This window comes from Peromyscus leucopus, chromosome 11, assembly GCF_004664715.2.
Source record: "Peromyscus leucopus breed LL Stock chromosome 11, UCI_PerLeu_2.1, whole genome shotgun sequence".
In the NCBI taxonomy this organism is placed as follows: domain Eukaryota; kingdom Metazoa; phylum Chordata; class Mammalia; order Rodentia; family Cricetidae; genus Peromyscus; species Peromyscus leucopus.
Genome location: NC_051072.1, coordinates 55644850 through 55665794, shown reverse-complemented (window position 1 = coordinate 55665794; position 20945 = coordinate 55644850). Strand labels below are relative to the sequence as shown.

At 39.6% G+C, this 20945-nt stretch overlaps 1 protein-coding gene across 7 annotated transcripts in view; it reads right to left on the bottom strand.

The window, feature by feature from the left end:
• Positions 1-20945, bottom strand: part of Zfyve16 (zinc finger FYVE-type containing 16) — a 49333-nt gene that overhangs the window by 18459 nt on the left and 9929 nt on the right. For 6 of the 7 annotated variants that reach the window (XM_028855978.2, XM_037209503.1, XM_028855979.2 and 3 more), the window contains 10 exons: positions 18014-20256; positions 16324-16420; positions 13541-13702; positions 10996-11138; positions 8787-9165; positions 7310-7432; positions 6117-6272; positions 5259-5483; positions 1690-1772; positions 221-325 (listed from right to left, as the gene is read on the bottom strand). In XM_028855978.2, coding sequence (XP_028711811.1) covers positions 221-325; positions 1690-1772; positions 5259-5483; positions 6117-6272; positions 7310-7432; positions 8787-9165; positions 10996-11138; positions 13541-13702; positions 16324-16420; positions 18014-20256 — 3716 coding nt within the window. The remainder of the gene's footprint in view (positions 1-220; positions 326-1689; positions 1773-5258; positions 5484-6116; positions 6273-7309; positions 7433-8786; positions 9166-10995; positions 11139-13540; positions 13703-16323; positions 16421-18013; positions 20257-20945) is intronic. The other variant, XM_028855982.2, reaches the window with a different exon arrangement.

Below are 20945 nucleotides of genomic sequence, written 5' to 3'. Positions count from 1 at the left end.
AAAAAAATGAGGAAAATAAAATCTCAATTAATAGATAATAAAGAAAAATGTTGAAAAAACTGGATCAAACAAATTCTCTATTAACAAACCAATTCTAAAAATTTAAAACATGTTGTCATTATAAAATATATATATCTTTATTCCAAACAACAACAAAATCCAGGCTCAGGAACTCCTCTGCTCAACTGTCTTTAGATCTGGATAGAGCAAGTACACTTACATCACTGTACTTTTTCCGAGGTATTTTTATACAGCTTTTCCCCATTTCCATATGAATCAACAGCTGATCGACGTTATGCAACGTATACTGGTAATTTCGAAGATCCTACATAAAATGATCACAGTTCCATCAACATTTATTTACCCATCCATGAAACATTTCAATCAGTACCTGGAGTGTAAGCCTTCTGACACGTCCTATCAAAATGCTATCCAGAAACAGCCCCAACTAGAAAAACATAACACCCATATAAAAGAAAAAAAAAAACCCATAAACTAATCCTTCCAATTACTACTCAAAGGTAACAAAGAATATTCTCACAAAGAAGTCGATGGTATTTGGAGACCACTCTCCTTTCCTTTTACAGCTCTCCCCAAATAGCAAACTTATCTTCATAAGTGTGCCCACAGGCTCATATGTTAAAGGCTTGTTCACAGCTCATGGTGCTACTGGGAGGGGTGGAAGATCTAGAAGGTGAGGCCTAGGATTCTAGAGGCATGCCTTTGTAGAGAACAGTAGGATTCTAGAGGCATGCCTTTGTAGAGGACAGTAGGATGTTAGAGACATGCCTTTGTAGAGAACAGTAGGATTTTAGAGGCATGCCTTTGTAGAGAACAGTAGGATTCTAGAGGCATGCCTTTGTAGAGAACAGTAGGATTCTAGAGGCATGCCTTTGTAGAGAACAGTAGGATTCTAGAGGCATGCCTTTGTAGAGAACAGTAGGATTCTAGAGGCATGCCTTTGTAGAGAGTGGTAGGATTTAGGCCCCTTCCAGTTTCTTCCTTTGCTTCCCAGGCACTATAAAATAAGTGGCTTCTTCTATCAAGTACTCCCTCATGATGCTGCCACATGCTTAAAACAACAGAGTCAAGTGACTCTGGACTAAATCTTCTGAAGTCATAGCAACAGTAAACCATTCTCTTTATAAGATTATCTCCTGTATTTTGAAAAAGTAACAGAAACTAAGAGCCTTCAAGCTAGCTGTAGATGGGAAATTGAAAGTAGGTTTACTAAATATTTTCATATACTAACAAGTAAATACAAAATGACAAAAGTTATGTGTAGAAAGGAGCCTCAGATATCATGCTATCTAGGCTTTTCTACTACAAATGAAGACACCAAGGTCATAATTTGTTCAAAATCACAAAGCTGGTTTACATTACTAACACTTTGACCAAGGCTTTGTCAATTTCCAAGGTTTGTGAAGAAGTCTCCCATTACCCCAGTACATAAGAACAACAGCAGAGCTAAGCAAAGGGCAGTCAGAATCAGGGACACATAAATCAGGAGACACTGTATTCTAAAATGAAGCAGAGCTCACTTATGTTAAGTGGTTTAGGATTTATTATAAATGAGTCTTCAAATGCCAAATACTCCAAATTAAAATGGACAATAAAATGAGGTGAAATATACTAAATAAAAGTTTAAAGAAACAGAACTTAAAACAACACAATAGTTCAGTTACTTACAACAAGTAAGTTCATAATAGTGTGTCCTATTTCTCCAAAAAGAGGTTTTCTGCCTCTGACACTTGTTAGAGGAGCAGGATATGCTGCACATAAAAAAAGAATAATTGGTCACTATCAACAATAACAGAAAGTCCTAAGTTTATTTTTAATTTCAAACAAACAGTACATATAAATACCACTCAGTCAGTAATCAGAGAGAAATAAAGATGCCCATGCATCTGCTAGGTACTACACTAACTGGTAACCTTTCATGGACTGCCTTATTTAAATCTACAACAAGGCTATCTACACTTACATACAGATAAGAAAACTGAGACAAAAATAAACTTGTTCACTTAACTGTGGAAAAAGATTTGAAACTAGACTTTTCTGATTCCAAAGCATTTAATGTTTTATTTTTGTTTTCATAAAATTCCAATGGAGAAAAATTACAATACCTGCTTTGACTCATATAAAATTTTTCTAATTTAAAGAGAAATAGAGCCGGGTGGTGGTGGCTCACGCCTTTAATCCCAGCACTCGGGAGGCAGAGGCAGGCGGATCTCTGTGAGTTCGAGGCCAGCCTGGTCTCCAAAGCGAGTTCCAGGAAAGGCGCAAAGCTACACAGAGAAACCCTGTCTTGAAAAACCAAAAAAAAAATAAAAAAATAAAAAATAAAGAGAAATAGAAAAAATTTGGCATTCTGATGTTTCCTGCTGTGGTGTTGGGGACTGAATTCAGGGCTTTGTACACACTACGTCAGAACTATACCACTGAACTATAACCCTAGTTCTCCAAAATAGAGACTTTAAAGATATTTACAGTCAATATTAAATTGTGGTAATTCAAAAATGGTAATATATTTTTATAGTCCTTAGGTCATGATGACAAGGGCCTTGTCGAATGTCTACTCTCTCATTAGGGTGCACTATAAATACAGAACTAAAGAGAAGATGCCTGCTACCAACACAGAAAGACCCTGAAGCTGCAAAAAGAGGTAGACTATTTCTATGATGACAAAAACCTGATGCACTTTTGACTTTAAGTGCTCTGTTTTTGAGATAAGCATCTAATCTTTCTGATATCTACTATACAAACACTCTTCCCTCAACTTCTAAGGAACAATGCACATCTGGCACTACCTATTTTATAACCTTGAGTCGGAGCAGCACATTCTTGCTAGTACAAATACATTTTGTAGTTTTCAAAAAGAACTCCTAGGTTATTTGGACAACAGAAGGTCTAGACTGGAAAAAGCGCAATTAGTGTTAAAAGACATGAAAACTATAAAGGATGTGATTAATAGAAATACGGGGTTTTTAATCTCATCTTTTCATGAGTGAGGCACATCCCTGTAAATGGTTAGAGGTAATTTTATTTAAGACACTGAACAGGCTATGGCTTAGAATGTCATGCTATCAGTGTTACAGTCTTATCATTAATGATGTTTGATGATCTGAGAAAGCTATTTTCATCCTTAATCTTGGGACTTTAACTTTTGTTATTAAATTTACCACATATATATTCCGTTGAAAAATCTGAGTCATATCTAAACAGGCATGAGTACCATTAACTTCAGTGTCAGTCTATCTAAGGTCTAGTAGAATATAACAAATACAGAACATTGTTGAGGCTAGCTAATCTCCATTGATGACTCTTCCCACCACTATTACACAGCTTTGCAGTTTCAATGCTGTGACCTTTTGAGAAATTCTTCATGTTACCACATAGTCTTCTAAACATCACTGTAAGAAAACCAGTCTTATTTTTAGGTGCTACTGGCCAAACTACTGGCCAATCCTACAGGTCATATAACCCATAATGACTGACGGTCAACTAGTATATTGCCTGATCTTCAATAAAGACAGCATTCAAATGTTATTATCAGCAACAAAACATTGGGATGGATGAAGAAAACAGTGGCTCAGAGTAAAATGCTGTCAATTCTTAGAAATACACACAAAATCTGAGATTAAAGTTAACTTTTTTCATAATAGAATCAAATGTTTAAATCTTAAATAATAAGGAATGCCTATGATCAAAGTCAGAATTTAATAGTTTGTCAGGGGATTAAAATGAATTATCTTTCAGAACTGCCTATTCTGAAATAGTGTGGGGGAGCAGCTCCCACATTTTTCCCCCAGGGTACTCTTGTGGAGGGTAAAGTGAGAAACATCTAGATAAAAGGATAGAGGCAAAAGAGAAAACACAGGACTGCCTCAGGGGGGCCCAGATGCTTATCCATCAGCCCCTCCTGTCTCTTCTAAAGGACTATTTATAGGAATGCCAAGAGGAGGAGCAAAAGACCTTTCCCTAGCTCAGCCAAGTGCAGACCCTTCCAATCACCTAGTAACCATGCACATGGTCAAACAATCCTCTAATGCAGTCCTGCTGGGTAAAGCAAGCTCAGATCTCACTAGGAAACCTTTGTGGGCCTCCACAAAACAGAAATAACTTTTATTTTTCCCAACACTAAACTGTCTCCAATATAATACCTACTCAATTATTTAAATCACATACATCATAGTTAGATACAAACAATATGCTGCTGATTAACAAAAATTACTTCTTTAAAAAGCCAGGAATAAAGGTGCAGAGGAATGTTTAAAGTTTAACATTAGAAACAATTTTGAAATTACAAATACACACACACACACACACACACACACACAGGTCTGACCATTACAATAGTGTTAGCATTTTCAGCTGTGTCAAAAGCAGGCATGTAAATACACACACAAGCATGTATCTAGGTGATACATTCTATAGCACTTTTGAATAATTAGCTAACCATTAGGAATATAAAAATCAAGTGAAGAAGGTAAAATTTAGGGAAATGGCAACCACCACCTCTAACCCACCATCTCTAAAAGTCATCAACCCCTAACTACACCAGCAAGGGGGGGGGGCACGACAACACATGGGCCGACACAAACACACACTCATTTGTCTAATACTCAGTTAAACCAGAACTCAAGAATACATGGTTTTAAGAAAACTTTAACAAAAGTAATAACGTAAAGAACAGTGTTTTCTTTTGAAATAGAAAAGTAAAACCAAGCATGGTGGTGCATGCCTGTAGTTTCAGCACTTGAGGAGTAAAGCAGGAGGAGCAGGAGTTCAAGGTCATTATCAGCTTCATGTAAGTCTAAGGGCTGAAAGTGGCCTCCACTTCATGAGACCCCATCTCAAAAAAATTTTAAATTTTAATTTTAAGGTAAATTATACAATTTATGAGCATCCTGAAAGTTCATGATACATCAACTTTGTCATACTAGCTTGATACAACCAGGTTGTCTTGGAAATTAAAAATCCACCAAATCAAAAGCAGTTCTACTAATCTAGTAAAAATTACTTAAAGCTGGGCAGTGGTGGCACACACCTTTAACCCCAGCATGAGGGAGGCAGATGCAGGCAGATCTCTGTGAGTTTGAGGCCAGCCTGGGCTACAGAGTGAGTTCCAGGAAAGGCACCAAAGCTACACAGAGAAACCTTATCTCGAGAAAAAAAAAATTTAAATAATTTCCCTGAATTTATTGCTTCATCATCAGTATATCTTAATATATGGCATCTATTATTCTCAAACTTACCTTTGTATTCTGCTCCCAGTCTCAACATTAAGCGCATAGGAAAAACCTTTGCCCAAGGAATCTCAAGTTTCTGGATGAGAATGCCACAGAGAAAAGGACTCCTTGGTACTGGGAGATCGTCAAGTTTCTGAAAGGTAGGTGTAATAAACAGGAACCCTCCGTGATCCTTGCTATTGAGAAAACTCTCAGTAAAGGTCAGATTGTCCAAGTTTTCAATGTACTTTCCTGGAAATAATATTATTAATAAAAATATTTTAAGTTGCTATATTATTATTTTGATAAAGCATTCTGAGTCTGAATGTCCCAATATAAATTTTCTTAAGTAAAGCAATATACTTTCGTTTTGTTTTGTTTTTGTATTTCTACTTGTAAAGAAGCCTCTCTGTTTGGACTGGAGTACAGCTCTCTGGCCCTAGGTTCCATACATGGCACCACAAACACATTAAAAAGAAGGCGAGGGAGAGAAGAATCTGGTGCACACTGTGCACAGAGCCAAGCCACTCCTGGAGATTGGGTTGGGGACCGTAACAAAAATTTGAAAATGCTTCTAGTTTTAATTGTTTTTCTCCTTTGTGCATGGCAATAAGAAAAATCATCCCCCACATCTAGTACAGATGATAAGTATATAGATACATAAAAAAAATCAAGGAGGCAAAAGTATTTCCACATGTCTATGTGGAGACTTTCATCACATAAAGTTCTAGATTTAAGGAAATTAATGGTGATTAAGCTCTTTGTAGAAACCATCAATTTCTTCACAAAATAAATCTTCAGTACAATTAGCATGGCTGAAATATAAATGCCTTTAACTACTTTATCCATCCCCTAGTCTCAGCAGTTTAAAATAAAATAGTATACCTTTTAAAGCATCCTTGTATATGGTGATGAACAGTCTAAAGATGTCCTTAGGAACTGTATCCTCATTTGGCAAACATAGCAACAGGATAATAATTTCTGCCTGTCCCAAGCCATGCAATCCATTGGTTGAGAAGTACCAGTATTTATCTGAGGCATCTTGAGGAATAATGGTATACAACTATAAATGTCAATTTTTTATTTAAAAACTAAACATTGTTCTTGAGTAAATCACAATTTATCAAATTTTTTAAATTCTCATGATAAAAACTTTAAGCGTTTAGGATTCATGTAAGAAAAGCCCAAAGATTATTGTAGGCGTCAAGTAATAACAGTAAGAAACTCTAACGTAAAAGATGCACTAAAATGCTAGAAAGAATTGCATTTGTTTCAGCGAGGGAAAACAATTGAGTAGTAAAGATTATTTATTATTGAGGAGGATTTATTTCCTTAATTGACTTTAATTAGGTCACATCATTGACTTTAAAAATTCCTTCAATGTGGTGGCCCAGCATTTGAGAAACAGAGGAAGGCAGACTGCCACAAGGCCTGCCTGATCTACAGAGTGAGTTCCAGGCCAGCCAAGGATATGTATTGAGTCTCTTTGTCAAAAAGAAAGAAAAGAAAAAGAAAAGAGGAAAAAGTCTTCATTGCTACCAAATCATGACTCCATTTCCCATAGTTGAATTCATCTAAAAGGATGAGAGCTAACAGGCACGTTTACAGTAAGCATCCTAATGCACTTCAGCTGGGCTGGGGAGGCCGCAGAACAGCAGAATGCTTAGCTCCCACACACGATGCCCTAGGCTGAATAACCATGGGAGAGAGGGAGAGACAACGGGGAGGTAGGAGAGGATAGAGAGGGAGAGGAGAGGGGTAGGTAGGGGAGGATGGAGAGGGAGAGAGGGAGAGGGGCAGGTAGGGGAGGATGGAGAGGGAGAAGGCAAATGGAAAAAACAAAAACACCTCAACTGAGCTGAGCATGCCTGTGATCCCAGCACTCCAGAGGTAAAGACAGGAGAACCTCAAGTCTGAGGCCAATCATTGTTATATCTAGAATTGTATATAGTCACATTTGGCTGAAAAAAATCAATCCTGTTTATTTTTCACTATTGTCAATCAAAATGTAACATGAAGATATAATTACTTTATATATCTTTACTTCAAAACAATCAGAAAAATGAATCTCTACTTACAAAATACTAACTTGACATTCACAAGTAGGTTAGCATTTAGAATAAATGTGGCAGGAGGAAATCCTTCACCTTCAAGAAGCAAAATGATCTGCTCATGAGATGGGTGTTCATGTATTACAGGCACTAAATGACAGAAATATATTAATCAGGATAAATATCCTCTCAAATATGCTTGCAATAAAATATGTTTAAATCTGTAATAGACTGATCAAATGTAAACAAAAACATGTTTCTTGCAACCAATTACCACTCTATTTCATAATTACATACTCATTTTTACCTTCCTACCTACTAACATAGAACAAATAGATATAACTAAAATATATGAATATATATATATATATACATTCAATTACCATTTATTTATATATTTGTATGTTTTTCAAGTTTTAAAAAAACCACTTTTATCAAAAATGGATTCTAGGGCCTGCAAAGTGGCTTAGAGGGTTACATTTCTTGGCCATCCAAGTTGGATCCCCTAGAACCCATGGTGGAAGGAGACAGCTTTACCCAACCAAGTTATCCTCAGACCTCCACACACATGCTGTGCCATACACCAGCACTCACACACATCACACAGACATTCAAGTGGATTCTAATTCTGAAGAGAGTCTATGCTCAAGTTTCAGATGCTGCTTGCTGCCATGGTATCAGTGAGAGGTAGTCAGAGCAATACAAAACTTGACAACCAACCAGAAAACATACACGATATTCCAAGAACAGAGCTTAAAACACTTTTGTCTCTCGAGGTAAGCTCACAAAATGTCTCTTAAAGGCAACACGACAATAGCAAGCTTCATTTCTTTACATTAACAAGCAAACAACAATCCACACACCTATGTTTCAGATGTAAAGTAATGCTTGAGGCAGCAGGCATCTACCCTAGGGAGTGACTCTGAGGTGGGAGTTAGCTACAGTATCTCAGCTCATCTCTTTTCTTTTTACAAGGAAAATGGAGACCCAATGAGCTTAACTAAGATGTTTAAAGTCACACGTGAAGTAAGGAGCAAATGGTGACCTAAAATCCCTAGTTTGTCATTGAATTTAATGCTCTTTCTTTGGAAACCACGCTTCTTAAAGAAATAAAACACAAAAGCTAGAGTTAAAACCCCATACAGAAACATTGCCCCATTGTATTATACTTTAATTCACCCCACGTCAGAGACCCACATGCAATAAATGATTCAAAAGTTCAAATAGTTTTCTATTTGTTTTGTATAAATAAGACTTTCTATAAACTAAAGTTATCACTCCTTTTATATATCATAACAAAAATGTTTAAAAAGCATTTCTTATACTAAAGACAAAATCAGTATGTTCTTTTAAAAGGTTATTGTCCCCCAGGGTGGATATGGTAGCTCACACCTGTCCTCTCACAGGCCTGGTCTACACAGCAAATTTCATGGCAGCCACAGACCTTTTCTCGAAAGACCAAAACCAAGGATTCCTTTTCAATTTGAGGGAGCCACTATCCTACCTGATCCCTCTTCTCCAGATGTGGCCAGAAGGGGTGGCAGACCAACCTCGTCTTCGGGTAGAAGACTAATCTTGGTGCCGACACGTGTGGCGATGCCACACAGTAACCTGTAGTCTGAAACACTGGCAATAGGCAGACCAGGGTGAGCGGGCACAACAAGAGGAGTAGGCGGCTCCTCGCTGTCCATGAAAACATCATCTTCTAGTGCGAAAGGGCCAAGCATGGGCAGGCCTTCAGTGCCTGTGCTCAGAGGCAGTTTTTCCATGGGTGCAACATGAGAACTAGGACTCTGAGTTATCTCAGTTCTTAGAATATCTCCTATTTCATTGTTTGGTTTTTCCACTCTAGTAGAATGGGTATGATCCACTCTATTTATAATCTGTAAAATAGGGGGAGAAAATAAATCAGTCCATCTTCTCTGTTCAAGAGTGAAATGTTGACCTCTATAACCAAACATGTTTTAATAAAAATAAAAGAAACCAATATAGGCTCCTAAAGTCTTCTAAAGTTGAGTTTCCAAGAGATAGCGACCCTCCGACTTCCCTGAGTTCAGGAGCACCAGGGGTGGTTAATGGCCGTGCCCCGTTACACAGTGACCAGCTTAGCTCAGCTAACATTCCCTCCTTCTTGTAACCATCAAAACAGCCTGGAAGGTAGGGGAGAAGAAAAAGGAGGGCAGCAGAAGAGCGGCTGGGAAGTACAGTGGTGAGTCCGCAAGAGCAACCACCCAGAAAACGCTACTGCTGGTCATCCTCACTGGAGCCTCTTCCTCTTTTAGACTGTGCAGAGTAAGTATTAGGAAGTCATGGACGTTAGTAATATGTAGTCTGTCTGAAGCTTCCATTCTGTTGGAACAAGATTGAGAGCGGTGCTAGCTAAGGCATGTGCCCTTCGGTAGCCACTCCTGGCTGCTCAAGAGCTTTCACTTGCAGACAGTATATACTACCTGCCTTCTACCCACACCTGGTACAGCGTGCAAATGGAAGCAGAGATATCACCAACAAATACTTTCTTGAATGCTGGAAACCATTAAGATCATATCAATCTAAAGTAAATTATGAGTCTCAAAATTCAGTTCAGGGACTGCTGAACAATGCCACTGTCTACTGAAGTGATCTGGTTTTTAAAATATTCCTTTTCTTAAAATAGTGTCTCCTATTGGCTTATATAGTATACAGTTTATAAAACAAGTTTATTTATTTATTTATTTATTTATTTTGGTTTTTACGAGACAGGGTTTCTCTGTGTAGCTTTGCGCCTTTTCTGGAACTCACTTGGTAGCCCAGGCTGGCCTCGAACTCACAGAGATCTGCCTGCCTCTGCCTCCCAAGTGCTGGGATTAAGGCGTGCACCACCACCGCCCGGCTAAGTTTATTATTTTTAATTAATAAATATTTTAGTTTTCCCTTAGTTTTAAAAACAGTAATTACAAATACATATAACCTACATCACATAACCTTTGGGGTTCTCTGTAACATTTAAAGCTTATGAAGAGGTTCTGAGATTTTTGTTAAAATTGAGCATCACTGCCAGAAACGAGGACTAAGAAGGGAACAGTGGGGCTGGAGAGAGGGCTAGCAGGTCAGAGTGCGTGCTGTTCCTGCAGGACCAGAGTCTGATTACTAGACCCACACTGGAGGCTCAAAAGCACCTGTAGCTCCAGCTTCAGAGAATCCAGTGCCCTCTTCTGGCCTCTGTGGGTGCCTGCACATACATGTGCATACCCACACAGATAGACACACATACATATAAACTAAAATTAAAGAAAGTATCTTAAAGGGTAAAATTTAAAATCTATTAACAACATTAATCCAAGCATATCTCAGATTTAGGGAATCGAGGTTCCATAGTAAAGCAAGTGTGATTACCTAAAAGATATGTTTACATTGTAGCATAATCTACTAAGTGTGTAAGAACAATATCTAAAGAAAAGTATTCAAAATACTTTCCTACTAAAAAAAATGCTAATGGTCATTGTGAACTATTGGAAAAATGACGCTGACAGACCTGCTCCATCAACAGTTCCCACAACCTTCAACTCATAAATAATGCAGTTTGAAAAGTGCTATAAGGGAAGCACAAGACACAAAATATGCACACACATCTCTAGGCAAACTCAAGGCATCAAAGGATAAGCACACTAACAAGCACATGAGGAATTATCTACAGAATAAAACTTCATGTAACAGAAGTGATTTAGATTCCTTACTGTGGGTACATCAGGACAGACAGGACTAAAGTCATCGGGACATTTTTTATTTCCAGATGATAGTTTCGTTGTATCGGCAACCTCACCGTTAGGCAGTATGCCATCTGCAAACCATACTCTCTTCTGTTCTTTAGAGCACGGTCCTAAAAAGAGGTGAAAAGGTGAATTGTTTTAGATTGGCAATACTGCAGTGACACAATTCCAAACAGGTCAGTTAATGTTTTCAGAATCCTTCTGCTATCCATGGCAAGTCCTATATTGGTGGGGCTGCAGAATCCTAGGGAAAATGGCTTCCATAATTCATGTCCCTTAAGCAAAGCCCACGCCTATCTAATTCACACCAAGAAAGGGTGCTAGGCCAGCTGTGGCCATGGGAGTCACCTGCTCGGAAAGGAAGGAGAACTATTATACCTTATGGACAGTGGGGAAGACATAAGGCTCTACTACTGAGGTCAAGTGTCTGGAGTAGCACACTAAGTCAGCTGTCCAGTGACAGAACAAACCACCGAGAAGATGACATCATGGGAAGCTTTTTGAGTCATAGTTTCAGAGGTTTTAGTCTGAGGTGGCTGAGCTCCATTTTCATAGGCTTGTGACAAGGTAGTACACCATGGTGGAGAAGATAGAGCAGAGCAGAGCAGCTCACCTCATGGTGGCCAGGAAGCAGAGAAAGACACAAAACAAGGAAAAGACAAGACACATTCTTTCCAGGGATGTCCCCAGTGCTCTACATCCTCCAGCTAAGGCCCACCTTCTAGTCCCACCACCTCTCCTAAGGTCATCAGACAAGAAGCCATCATAGATGAACTCACCATTAGCTCAGAACCCTAGAAACCTAACCACTGTGCTAAAGCCTGACATCTGAACAATGGACCGGGGACCACGCCCACAACACAATGTCTTTGGGGTCATGTCACATCCAAACCATAGCAAGCAGTGACCAAACACAACTTAAGGGCTGAATAAGGTGCAGGGGTGAAAAGTAGAGACCAGAGCACAACAGACAAGCCAAGAAAATGATACAGTTGGCAGAAAGAAGTCAGCCTGAACCAAGGTGGGAAGAAGAGGAAAGTGGATCACTTACGAATTCAAGAGATCTGTTTGTGTTTTCACCTGATATGCAAACACTAACACTGTAGCTCTTAGAATACAGGCCATAAACCTTACTAATACTCATTACTGTGTCCTCTCAAATCTAGGGGGAATGTCTATTTACAAGCAGGAAAATTTGTTTTTTGTTGTTGTTAGAAAGTATCCAGACAGAAAGGTTAAGAGAATTAAATTCAAATGATTTTAGAACAATATAAAAGCACAGGTAGTTTCATGTCTACTTTTCAAAATGGTGAAAACATGGAACAAGTTGGGATTATGTGTACGTGTTTGCAACAAGGGTGGGTACCTTTCTTACATTTACAAAAGTCTGATAAGAATTTAGGTTGTTGATTCAAGAATATACCAATCATTTTTGACATAAATTTATTATCTTTAGCATTAAATACACAATTTCATAACTACATCTCTGTCCAAATATGATTATGAGTGATAATCTAATCCCCCAATGTCAGATTTAAATCAAATTTATCTTTAATTGATATTGACAGGTATTTTCTAAAATGTCACAGCTTTTGCTTCCAAAATAAATGTCTGCCAATATATACTGGCCCTATATGAGATTGAAAACAGCCCCAGCTAGAATAGCAGATAATTCAAAGGTTTAAAATAGATTTTGTGGTAGTGCATGTCTGTAACCAATGACTCATGGAAGGTTACTTGAGTTCAGAACCTTGAGACTAGCTTGAGTCTTAAAAACTAAAGACAATAAATAAATACTAGCTTGTTATTGTGGTAAAATATACAACTAAAGGGAAGTTTTTAAAGAAAGTTATTGACTTGTTATCCCTCGAACCCAAGCTTCTCTGTACCACACTGCGCTCTTCTGCTGGAAGTGTGGAAGTACAAACCCTTGCCTCTGTCTGCTTGCTAACTAGCTGTGATGGGATGATGCCGGGGACAAATGTGCGATGGGCAGGGACTCTTTTAGCGCCACTAGCTTGTTGCAGGATCCCTGCAGCAGCAGGCGCAGCAGCAGCAATGTTGCATATCCCATGACTTTTCATCACTGCAAACATCAAATCTAGAACTCTGCCTCAGCTGCCAGGGCACAAGCCATAAAAAAACCCCTTGATGCTTCCAGTACTTGTCATACGGCATTTTCCAGAGATCACAGCTTCGGTCAAGGTGCTTTAGCTCCACCCCCAAGGTCAGAGAGCTAAGCACCACCAGGTGACCCTCTCCGAGTGCCACTGTTGCCTTCTTCCCTTCCACTCACCAACCCTAGTGGTGGCGGCAGCTGCTTCCTGCAGTTATCTGCCTATGAGACTCCTGAGCATGTTTCCGTCTCCAACATACATGTTTAACCAATTCCCTGTATAAATCCCTCCTGACTCTTAACTGGTTTCTCTTTCCGGTCTAGACCCTGACTACTAGAGCATTTCTATGTGAATAATTTATCCTAGGTGTAAACCACACAGTTTACTCTGGTTACCTTCAACATTTGGTTGTTTCAGTGCTGAGATGGGCAAAGTTGTAGGAGAAGGAATACTGGATGTGTGGGTCTCCTGAAGTGGCTGGGTGGTGGCACAATCATTAGAATGATTAGACTTAAGACAAGAACCACCTGGACTCATCATCCTTTCAAATGCCTGAGCTATAAAGGGGAAAGAATAGTATTAAAAACTCATGGTTTTAAACTTCCAGGTAAGCTACAATAAATATTTGATTTTCCAAGTTGTAAGGAGAAAGAAATAAATGTCCAATCAAGAGAAAGTGGTCTTGATAAAGATGTCCGAGTGACTAGAACAGGCTCCTTTCTTTAGCTGGCAGCATTCCACTTTGATAAGTTAGATTACTCCAGAGTGATTCTTTAAGACCTAAATAATTACTTCCTTAATACTTGGTTTAAATCCTTCACGGCTTTCTAATTGGAGCTAAACTCTAAGTTGTCTGAATGACAGGTCCTATAGGCTCTACATCCCTAGCCTCATCTCAGTACAACCCACTGACTCACCATGAGCCAGTTACCTCCACCTCCTCGTTCTTCAAGTTAAGCAAGTATAGCACGGGCTGTCTATTCTTCCCTCTGCCCAGACTGTTCTCTCTACAGGTTCTCACACATATATAGTCTATTTCTTTCAAGTTCCTAGCCATATTATCATAAAGCATTATCATGGTCACTGATATGTTCCTGTCTATCTGTACATTTTAGCTTTAAGCTTAGGGTATTATTACCATCTGATGGCTTCTCTGTTTACTATCCCTTTATTCAAAAATTCCGTATCAAGAGGACATCTATTTTGTTCTCAGCTGGAGCTCCAGAATACAGAATACTGTCTGAATATCACTGAATGATTTAAAAACAAAACAAAGCAGTACTAGCAATGGTATCTTCAGCCCTTCTCCAAACTGAATGCCTACAGCAGCTATCACTGCTACAACCCTTCCTTACTATCACTAAATGAGAGGACTCTTGGAAATGCTTCACTAACCAGTAACATGCACACAGGTTTACACTCTAGATCCCAAATCGACCTGACAGCATTCACATGCTGCTAAAACTTACACAATCTCAGCAGCTTTCTCACTGTCCACAATCTCTACCCAATCTTTCCTTCCATTCCTTCATTGAATTCATCCACAACCTTGGAATCATCTTTTTCTTATCTGATAACATTGCTGGAATGATCACTTCCATCATTTTCTAGTCTATGGTTGACATTTTCTTGTAATACATAACCATTAATAGCTCCTTAAATGAAACAATGTCAGATATTGAAACAGAATAAAAACAGGTATCTAAATAAATCCATCCCACAATACATTTGTGCGTGTGTGCGTGTGTGTGCGTGTGCGTGTGCGCGTGCGTGTGTGTGTGTGTGTGTGTGTGTGTGTGTGTGTGTGTGTGTATTTGATGGGAATTAAACTCATGGTCTTGAACATGCTAGGCAAGCACTCTACCATTGAGCTACATTTCCATTCCTCTATGTTCTATCTTTAATAGACCAAAATTTTATCTTAGTATTCTACTAAGTCTCTTTAATGAGCATATCTCTCTCTCTCTCTCTCTCTCTCTCTCTCTCTCGGACTCTATTGTCAGAATGTCTCTTCCCAAAATCTGACCTGCCAACTCAAATGTTCCTGGCTTTTAAGCAGAAAATTTTACGTGGGAACTTGCTCTAAAATGTGAATTCTAGCACACTGCTTGGGCTAATAGCCCTGGCAGCTGTCTTCTAGGCTACAGACACACTGCAAGAAGAAAAACAATTATAAGCATGTAGCTTCTTCATAAACAATGGCGATAACATAGAAATATTTTTTTTAAATTATATTCTATTATCTTCCAGAGCATAGGTCAACAGCAGGGAGTAGAACAGCTTACCTCAGGCTAACAGACTCACATCAGAGCTTTTTGGAGAATTGCTGAAAAAATTTATCTTCATTCAAAAGAGAAAAACAAATTATTATCAGGTATTTATTCTGCTGGCTGGCTAACAGGAGCTAGTTCATAGGCCTGCTCAAAAAGGTTCAAGTAATTTTCTCTGGGAATTAAATGATCAACGAAATCTTTGAAAATGCAAGAACTACTCAAAAGAACAGACATGTATCTAGGGATGAAAGCACAGCATAACACACACACACACACACACACACACACACACACACACACACACACACCCTGTGGAAACTCAAAGAAGACCACCAAGACCACTGCTGAAAATGGAAACTAGCTAGAGAGCCAAGGAACAATGGGAAGCATACACATGTAACGTTCTAAAAGCAAGGATGGAAAAAGATGGGACCAAAATGTGCAAACAGCATGGTGGTCCTATGGTTATCAAATCATACATAATACCTTATCTTTCATTCTCATTCCAGGCAATTGTCTAAGGATGACAACTACTACCTTGCCTTATAGATTAACTACAGTACCGAGCACCAATAAGGAAACTAGTTGTGCACACGTTTCCACTAAGATGAGGAGGACAGTGAGGATGAACCAGCAGGCGGATGGAATGCAGCACTTAGGAACTCAGTACCTGTTAAAAGGTAATCAACTGCCACTCCAGAACCTGAACGCTTCCTTTCCAGACTGGTAGTGTTAATTGTGAGAGTGGAACAAAAAGAGAAACCAAGCCTTGGGATGTCCCACCTAAGCCAGTAAGTCAACACTAGTCCCTGCCTTAAGAAAATAAAGAAGTTATCTTTGTCACAATCCAGTTACTCTTAACATAGATCAGTTAGTGGAAGAAGATATGTCAGGTCAATACTCACCTTTATTAATAGTCTCATAGCAGATTATACACACTCTTGCTTCCTTTTCTAGATACTGAAGCTTACATTTCCTATTACAGCAGACACCACAAAATACCTATAAAAATAAAATACTAAATTTATTTTTGTCTCAAGTATATTTATTAGAACAGGGGGACAGGAGCTCAAAACCTACTTTCTTTATTATAGGATTCCTTTTTCTAATTATCATAATCATAAACAGAATTATTTAATGTTCTTTGACAGTTAATCTTGACTGTCACTATTAGGGGGAATGAGAGATGTCTAGGAGTTCTGGGTATGGCTGGAAGGGTATTTACAGACAAGCCTGGCACATAGAGTAACACCTAGGGAAAGACAGGCCCGGGACTTGAGCAGCACAGCCCAACAGACTAGAGCCTGGCAAGCGCAAGGGTGGAGGAGAAAGGCAGTGGGGACAAGCTGCACTCCTGCTGAGTCCACTGCTGCTGCCTTCGTGCATGGACAACAGACTCCAACCTCTTCAGCCATGCTGGCGACTCTCCAGGGAGAGTCTCCAGGAAGTCCAGGCCCCCACATCACTTTTCTCAGAGGCTTCCACTGTCTTGAACGAGGCAACAACTGCACTATCTGCCCTATACATCAGATAACCACTGCTGGACTAATGAGCCTCCTATCATCAAATCTAATACATCATTTTAGAATTACACACATACATATATATTTATCCATACACATATATACATTATATATATACACACACATATATACACTAATTGTTTTTCTAGAGAACTCTAATATAAGGGCTATTTTATAATTTATAATCATGTCTGTGATAAGGAAATATTTTTTGAATCAATTATGTTAACTGAAAGGCAATAAAAACTTTAATAAATATGTCTATGATTTAAAAAGCTTCCTGTAGCAGCTAAATATATACCTTAGTGATAATGAGCTTGCCTACAGCTTTACACAGATCTGTTTTTCATAAGTAGGACATTATTTTGCTAAGATGTAATAGTCTGATCCAAAACCAACATATTACTGAAAAGTGCTAAGTAAAAAGCACACCAGTTTTTTTTTTTTTTTTTTGTTTTGTTTTTTAGGTTTTTTGTTTTGTTTTGTTTTGTTTTTTTCTGGAGCTGAGGACTGAACCCAGGGCCTTGTGCTTGCTAGGCAAGTGCTCTACCACTGAGCTAAATCCCCAACCCCGCACACCAGTTTTTAAAGACAATTTCCTTAGAGTTTATAGACAGTATCTTTATCATCAATAAGAACACAAACAAGGTCAGGTGTGGTATTCTATATAAGCCAGCTGGCTCTCTAGTATTTTCCTAGGCAGTGATCAGGAAACTGGCTGCAAAGTAGTCTTAAAATAAAGTATTTAAGGGCAAAGGGGAGCAGCAGCTCCCAACCTACAAGTTTCGGCTCTTTGGGGTCACATATCAGATATCCTGCTTATCAGGTATCTACATTATGATTCATAACAGAAGCAAAATTGCAGTTATGAAGTAGCAACAAAACGATTTTATGGTTGGGGGTCACCACAGCATGAGTAACTGTATTACAGGGTCACAGTATTAGAAGGGTTGAGAACCACTGCTCTAACAAGATAGAGAAGGGACTCACAATTTGCCTGATGAGAGAGGACCTAGTTTTAGTCCGCAGGACCATGAAAGAAGAATAAAAAGCCAACGTTTGTATAACTTACTTTCCCACATGCTCGGCAGTGGTGTCGCCGTTTTGTAAAAGTGAATTTGACTTGGCAGTTCATACAGTTTGGAGCTTCTGAATCAGGAACCCAAGTCGGTTGTTTCTGGCCCAAAACCAAGCCTTCTTTGCAAATGTTTTCAGGCAGAGACTCCTTTGCAGTTACAAAACTGGATCCACCTTCAAAATTGCTTTCTATGTCAATGTAATTGGAATTGAAGCTAACCTGAGCATCAGGTATCTGGTCGGCAGAGCAAGTGGATGCAGTAATAGCATTTGCTGTGCTTGCCTCACTTTCTGGCACATCTGGAACATCTGGCCTATTCAGCTCCTTTGAACTCCTTGTTCCTGATGGAAGGCTAAGCGGCTGCTTAGGTCTGGCCCCTCCAACAGCCTGGGTGTTAATACTGGGGACCAGCAATTCCTTCGCCATGTCAGACTGACTGGTAGGTAACCCTCTTTCAGTTGGAACTGTGCTTTCTCCTACGGAACGAACACCATTTTCTACTGTGTTTTCTTTAGCAATTGCTTCACAAATCACATCCCCTCCATTTTCACATGCAGCTCCTGCTCCAGCATTAAAATATGTGTCACCAGCATTTTCATCATTTAATCCTTTCGTATCCACCTGGTTCATCTGATAGTGCAGATCATTTACAGTGTCTTCAGAAGACCTTGTGTTCTGAGGACACTGTTCCCTCAGGAAAGCATCAAGCTCCGCATCACTAATCAGCGTGCCACTTCTCCTGCTCTCATCGATATTAAAGTAATCTAACTCCTGCCCATCCATGTCACCACTGGCAAAAGTCAGATCTTCCCATCCGTCAGGAGACTCTGGGGCATTAGAAGCACAGAGTGCCATTTGAGACTCTGCAGCTACATTAGAGCTGGTAACCTGAGGGTACTCCAAGGATTCACCACTGATTACCATCTGTTCAGGTTCAACCTTTCCATCTGCTTTCTTTTCATTTACTGGCTGAAGAAATATGTTCTTACACTTTTCCTTTTTCAAAAGCTCTGTCTCCCTCAAGAGTTCCCCATCTAAAACAGCGCTCTTCTGTATTTCTTCATGTGTGGTCATTACATCACCTTCCTGATCCTCAGACTCATCGGGAGGTAAAAAATCACCACGCACGTTATTGTCAGTTAATGGTCCACACAAAAACCCAGACGATGAAAGACAGGACAGTGGAGAGGGTGCCGCTTCCCTGGAAACATGTAAAGATGAAGAGGACACCTGGACTCTATCATTATTATCTTTAAGGTCTAAATTTCTTGAGTCTTCTTTTACAGACTGTTTCTTGAACACAGCAGTTCTATTTTCCTGAAAGGAAGGGTCAGGTAAGTTGAAATTTTCATCTTTTGAATCTGTGTCACTTAGGCATATCCCTTCATTCTTTGGACGACTGCAAGGCATAGCATTTGTGTTACCTCCTTCTTTGGAACACTCTGGATTTGTGACTGCCACACCTACTCTCTCTTCTGCCAAGCAGCCATCACCTTTTAAAAACGCACAAGGAAGCCCCTTGTACTGTGGGTCATCTTTGGTGGTAGACGCTTCAGAACTTTGTTCAGTCAAAGCAGACGACATGTCAAAATCAATTGTTCCTAACTCATTAGAACTCTTTTCGTCCTTTAAATTTTCTGTTCCACTATACTTACAAGACTCAGAAAGTGCTGTGTCTACTTGTACACCCAATTCTTTACTCCCACTGCCTCTGCTCTGTAGGCCGGAGTTGATGCCATTCTCTCCTTCTCCAGTGGCATCACTACCACGGTGTGCTGAAGGGACAGGGGGAGCATCTGAAACCGAAGGCGAGTCCGGTGCGATCAAAGCAGTGACACTAGCCTTAGCGTCATCCGGCAACAACTGTTCAATGTCTTCTTCACTACTGGTGGCATGTTCTAAGTTACCCATGTCACTTATCAGGTCACAGACAGGTTTACTACATCTCCTCAGACACGAAGGCTGGACTTCATCTGAAGTACTAGCATCCACAGAAGAAAGAAGGTCAAGTCCTGCTACATTTTTTTCATTCTGTCTACAAGTTAACCCCTCACGTGTTTTCTCACTGAGGAAAGTCTCACTTGTCTCACAGCACCTTTCTGATGAGACACAACTGCCAATGCATCTTTGGTCCTTTGGCAGTAGCAAAGCCAGCTGTGGAGAGGCCGACTCTGAAGAAACTGAACAGTGGTTAGAAGCATAGACATCCTGTGCATCTTGGAGATAATCCTGCTTATCTAATGAAAAATAGAAACACCAAGTTATTCAGAAGGCCCAAATCAAATAAACATTACGAAGACACATTTTCTAGAACTTGCAATCACCCTTTAATTTGCTCTGAACTGCTCTAGTTTTTACTTAATGCAGTTGTCCTGAGACAACAGAAACACTATAATAACTCAGCTACACTGTAAACCAAACCAAAGAGCCGATGAGCTACCATAGCTTTAGCTGCTTCTGTTCTGTCGTTGTCCTGAGGGGTGTTTTGTAAACCTGACACAAGCTAGTCATCTGAGAAGAGGAACCGCAATTAAGAAAATGCCTCCTGCCAGCACTCGGAAGGCTGAGGCAGGAGGATCTCTGAGTTTGAGGCCAGTCTAGTCTACAGAGCGAGCTCCAGGACAGCCAGGACTGCTTCACAAAGAAAATGCTTCCACCATATGGCCTGTAGGCAGGTCTGTGGAGCATTATCTTGATTAATGGTTGATGTGAGAGGGCCAGCCCACTGTGGGTGGTGCTACTCTTGGCCAGGTGGTTCTACAAAGGTTGTATAAAAAAGCAAGGTGCAAGCCATGCGAAACAAGCCATTAAGCAGTCCTCCATGGGCCCCGCTTCAATTCCTGATTTCCCTTCATGGTGGACTGTATACTGTAAGCTGAAATAAACCCTCTCCTCCTCAAGTCGCTTTTGGTCACAGTGTTTATCA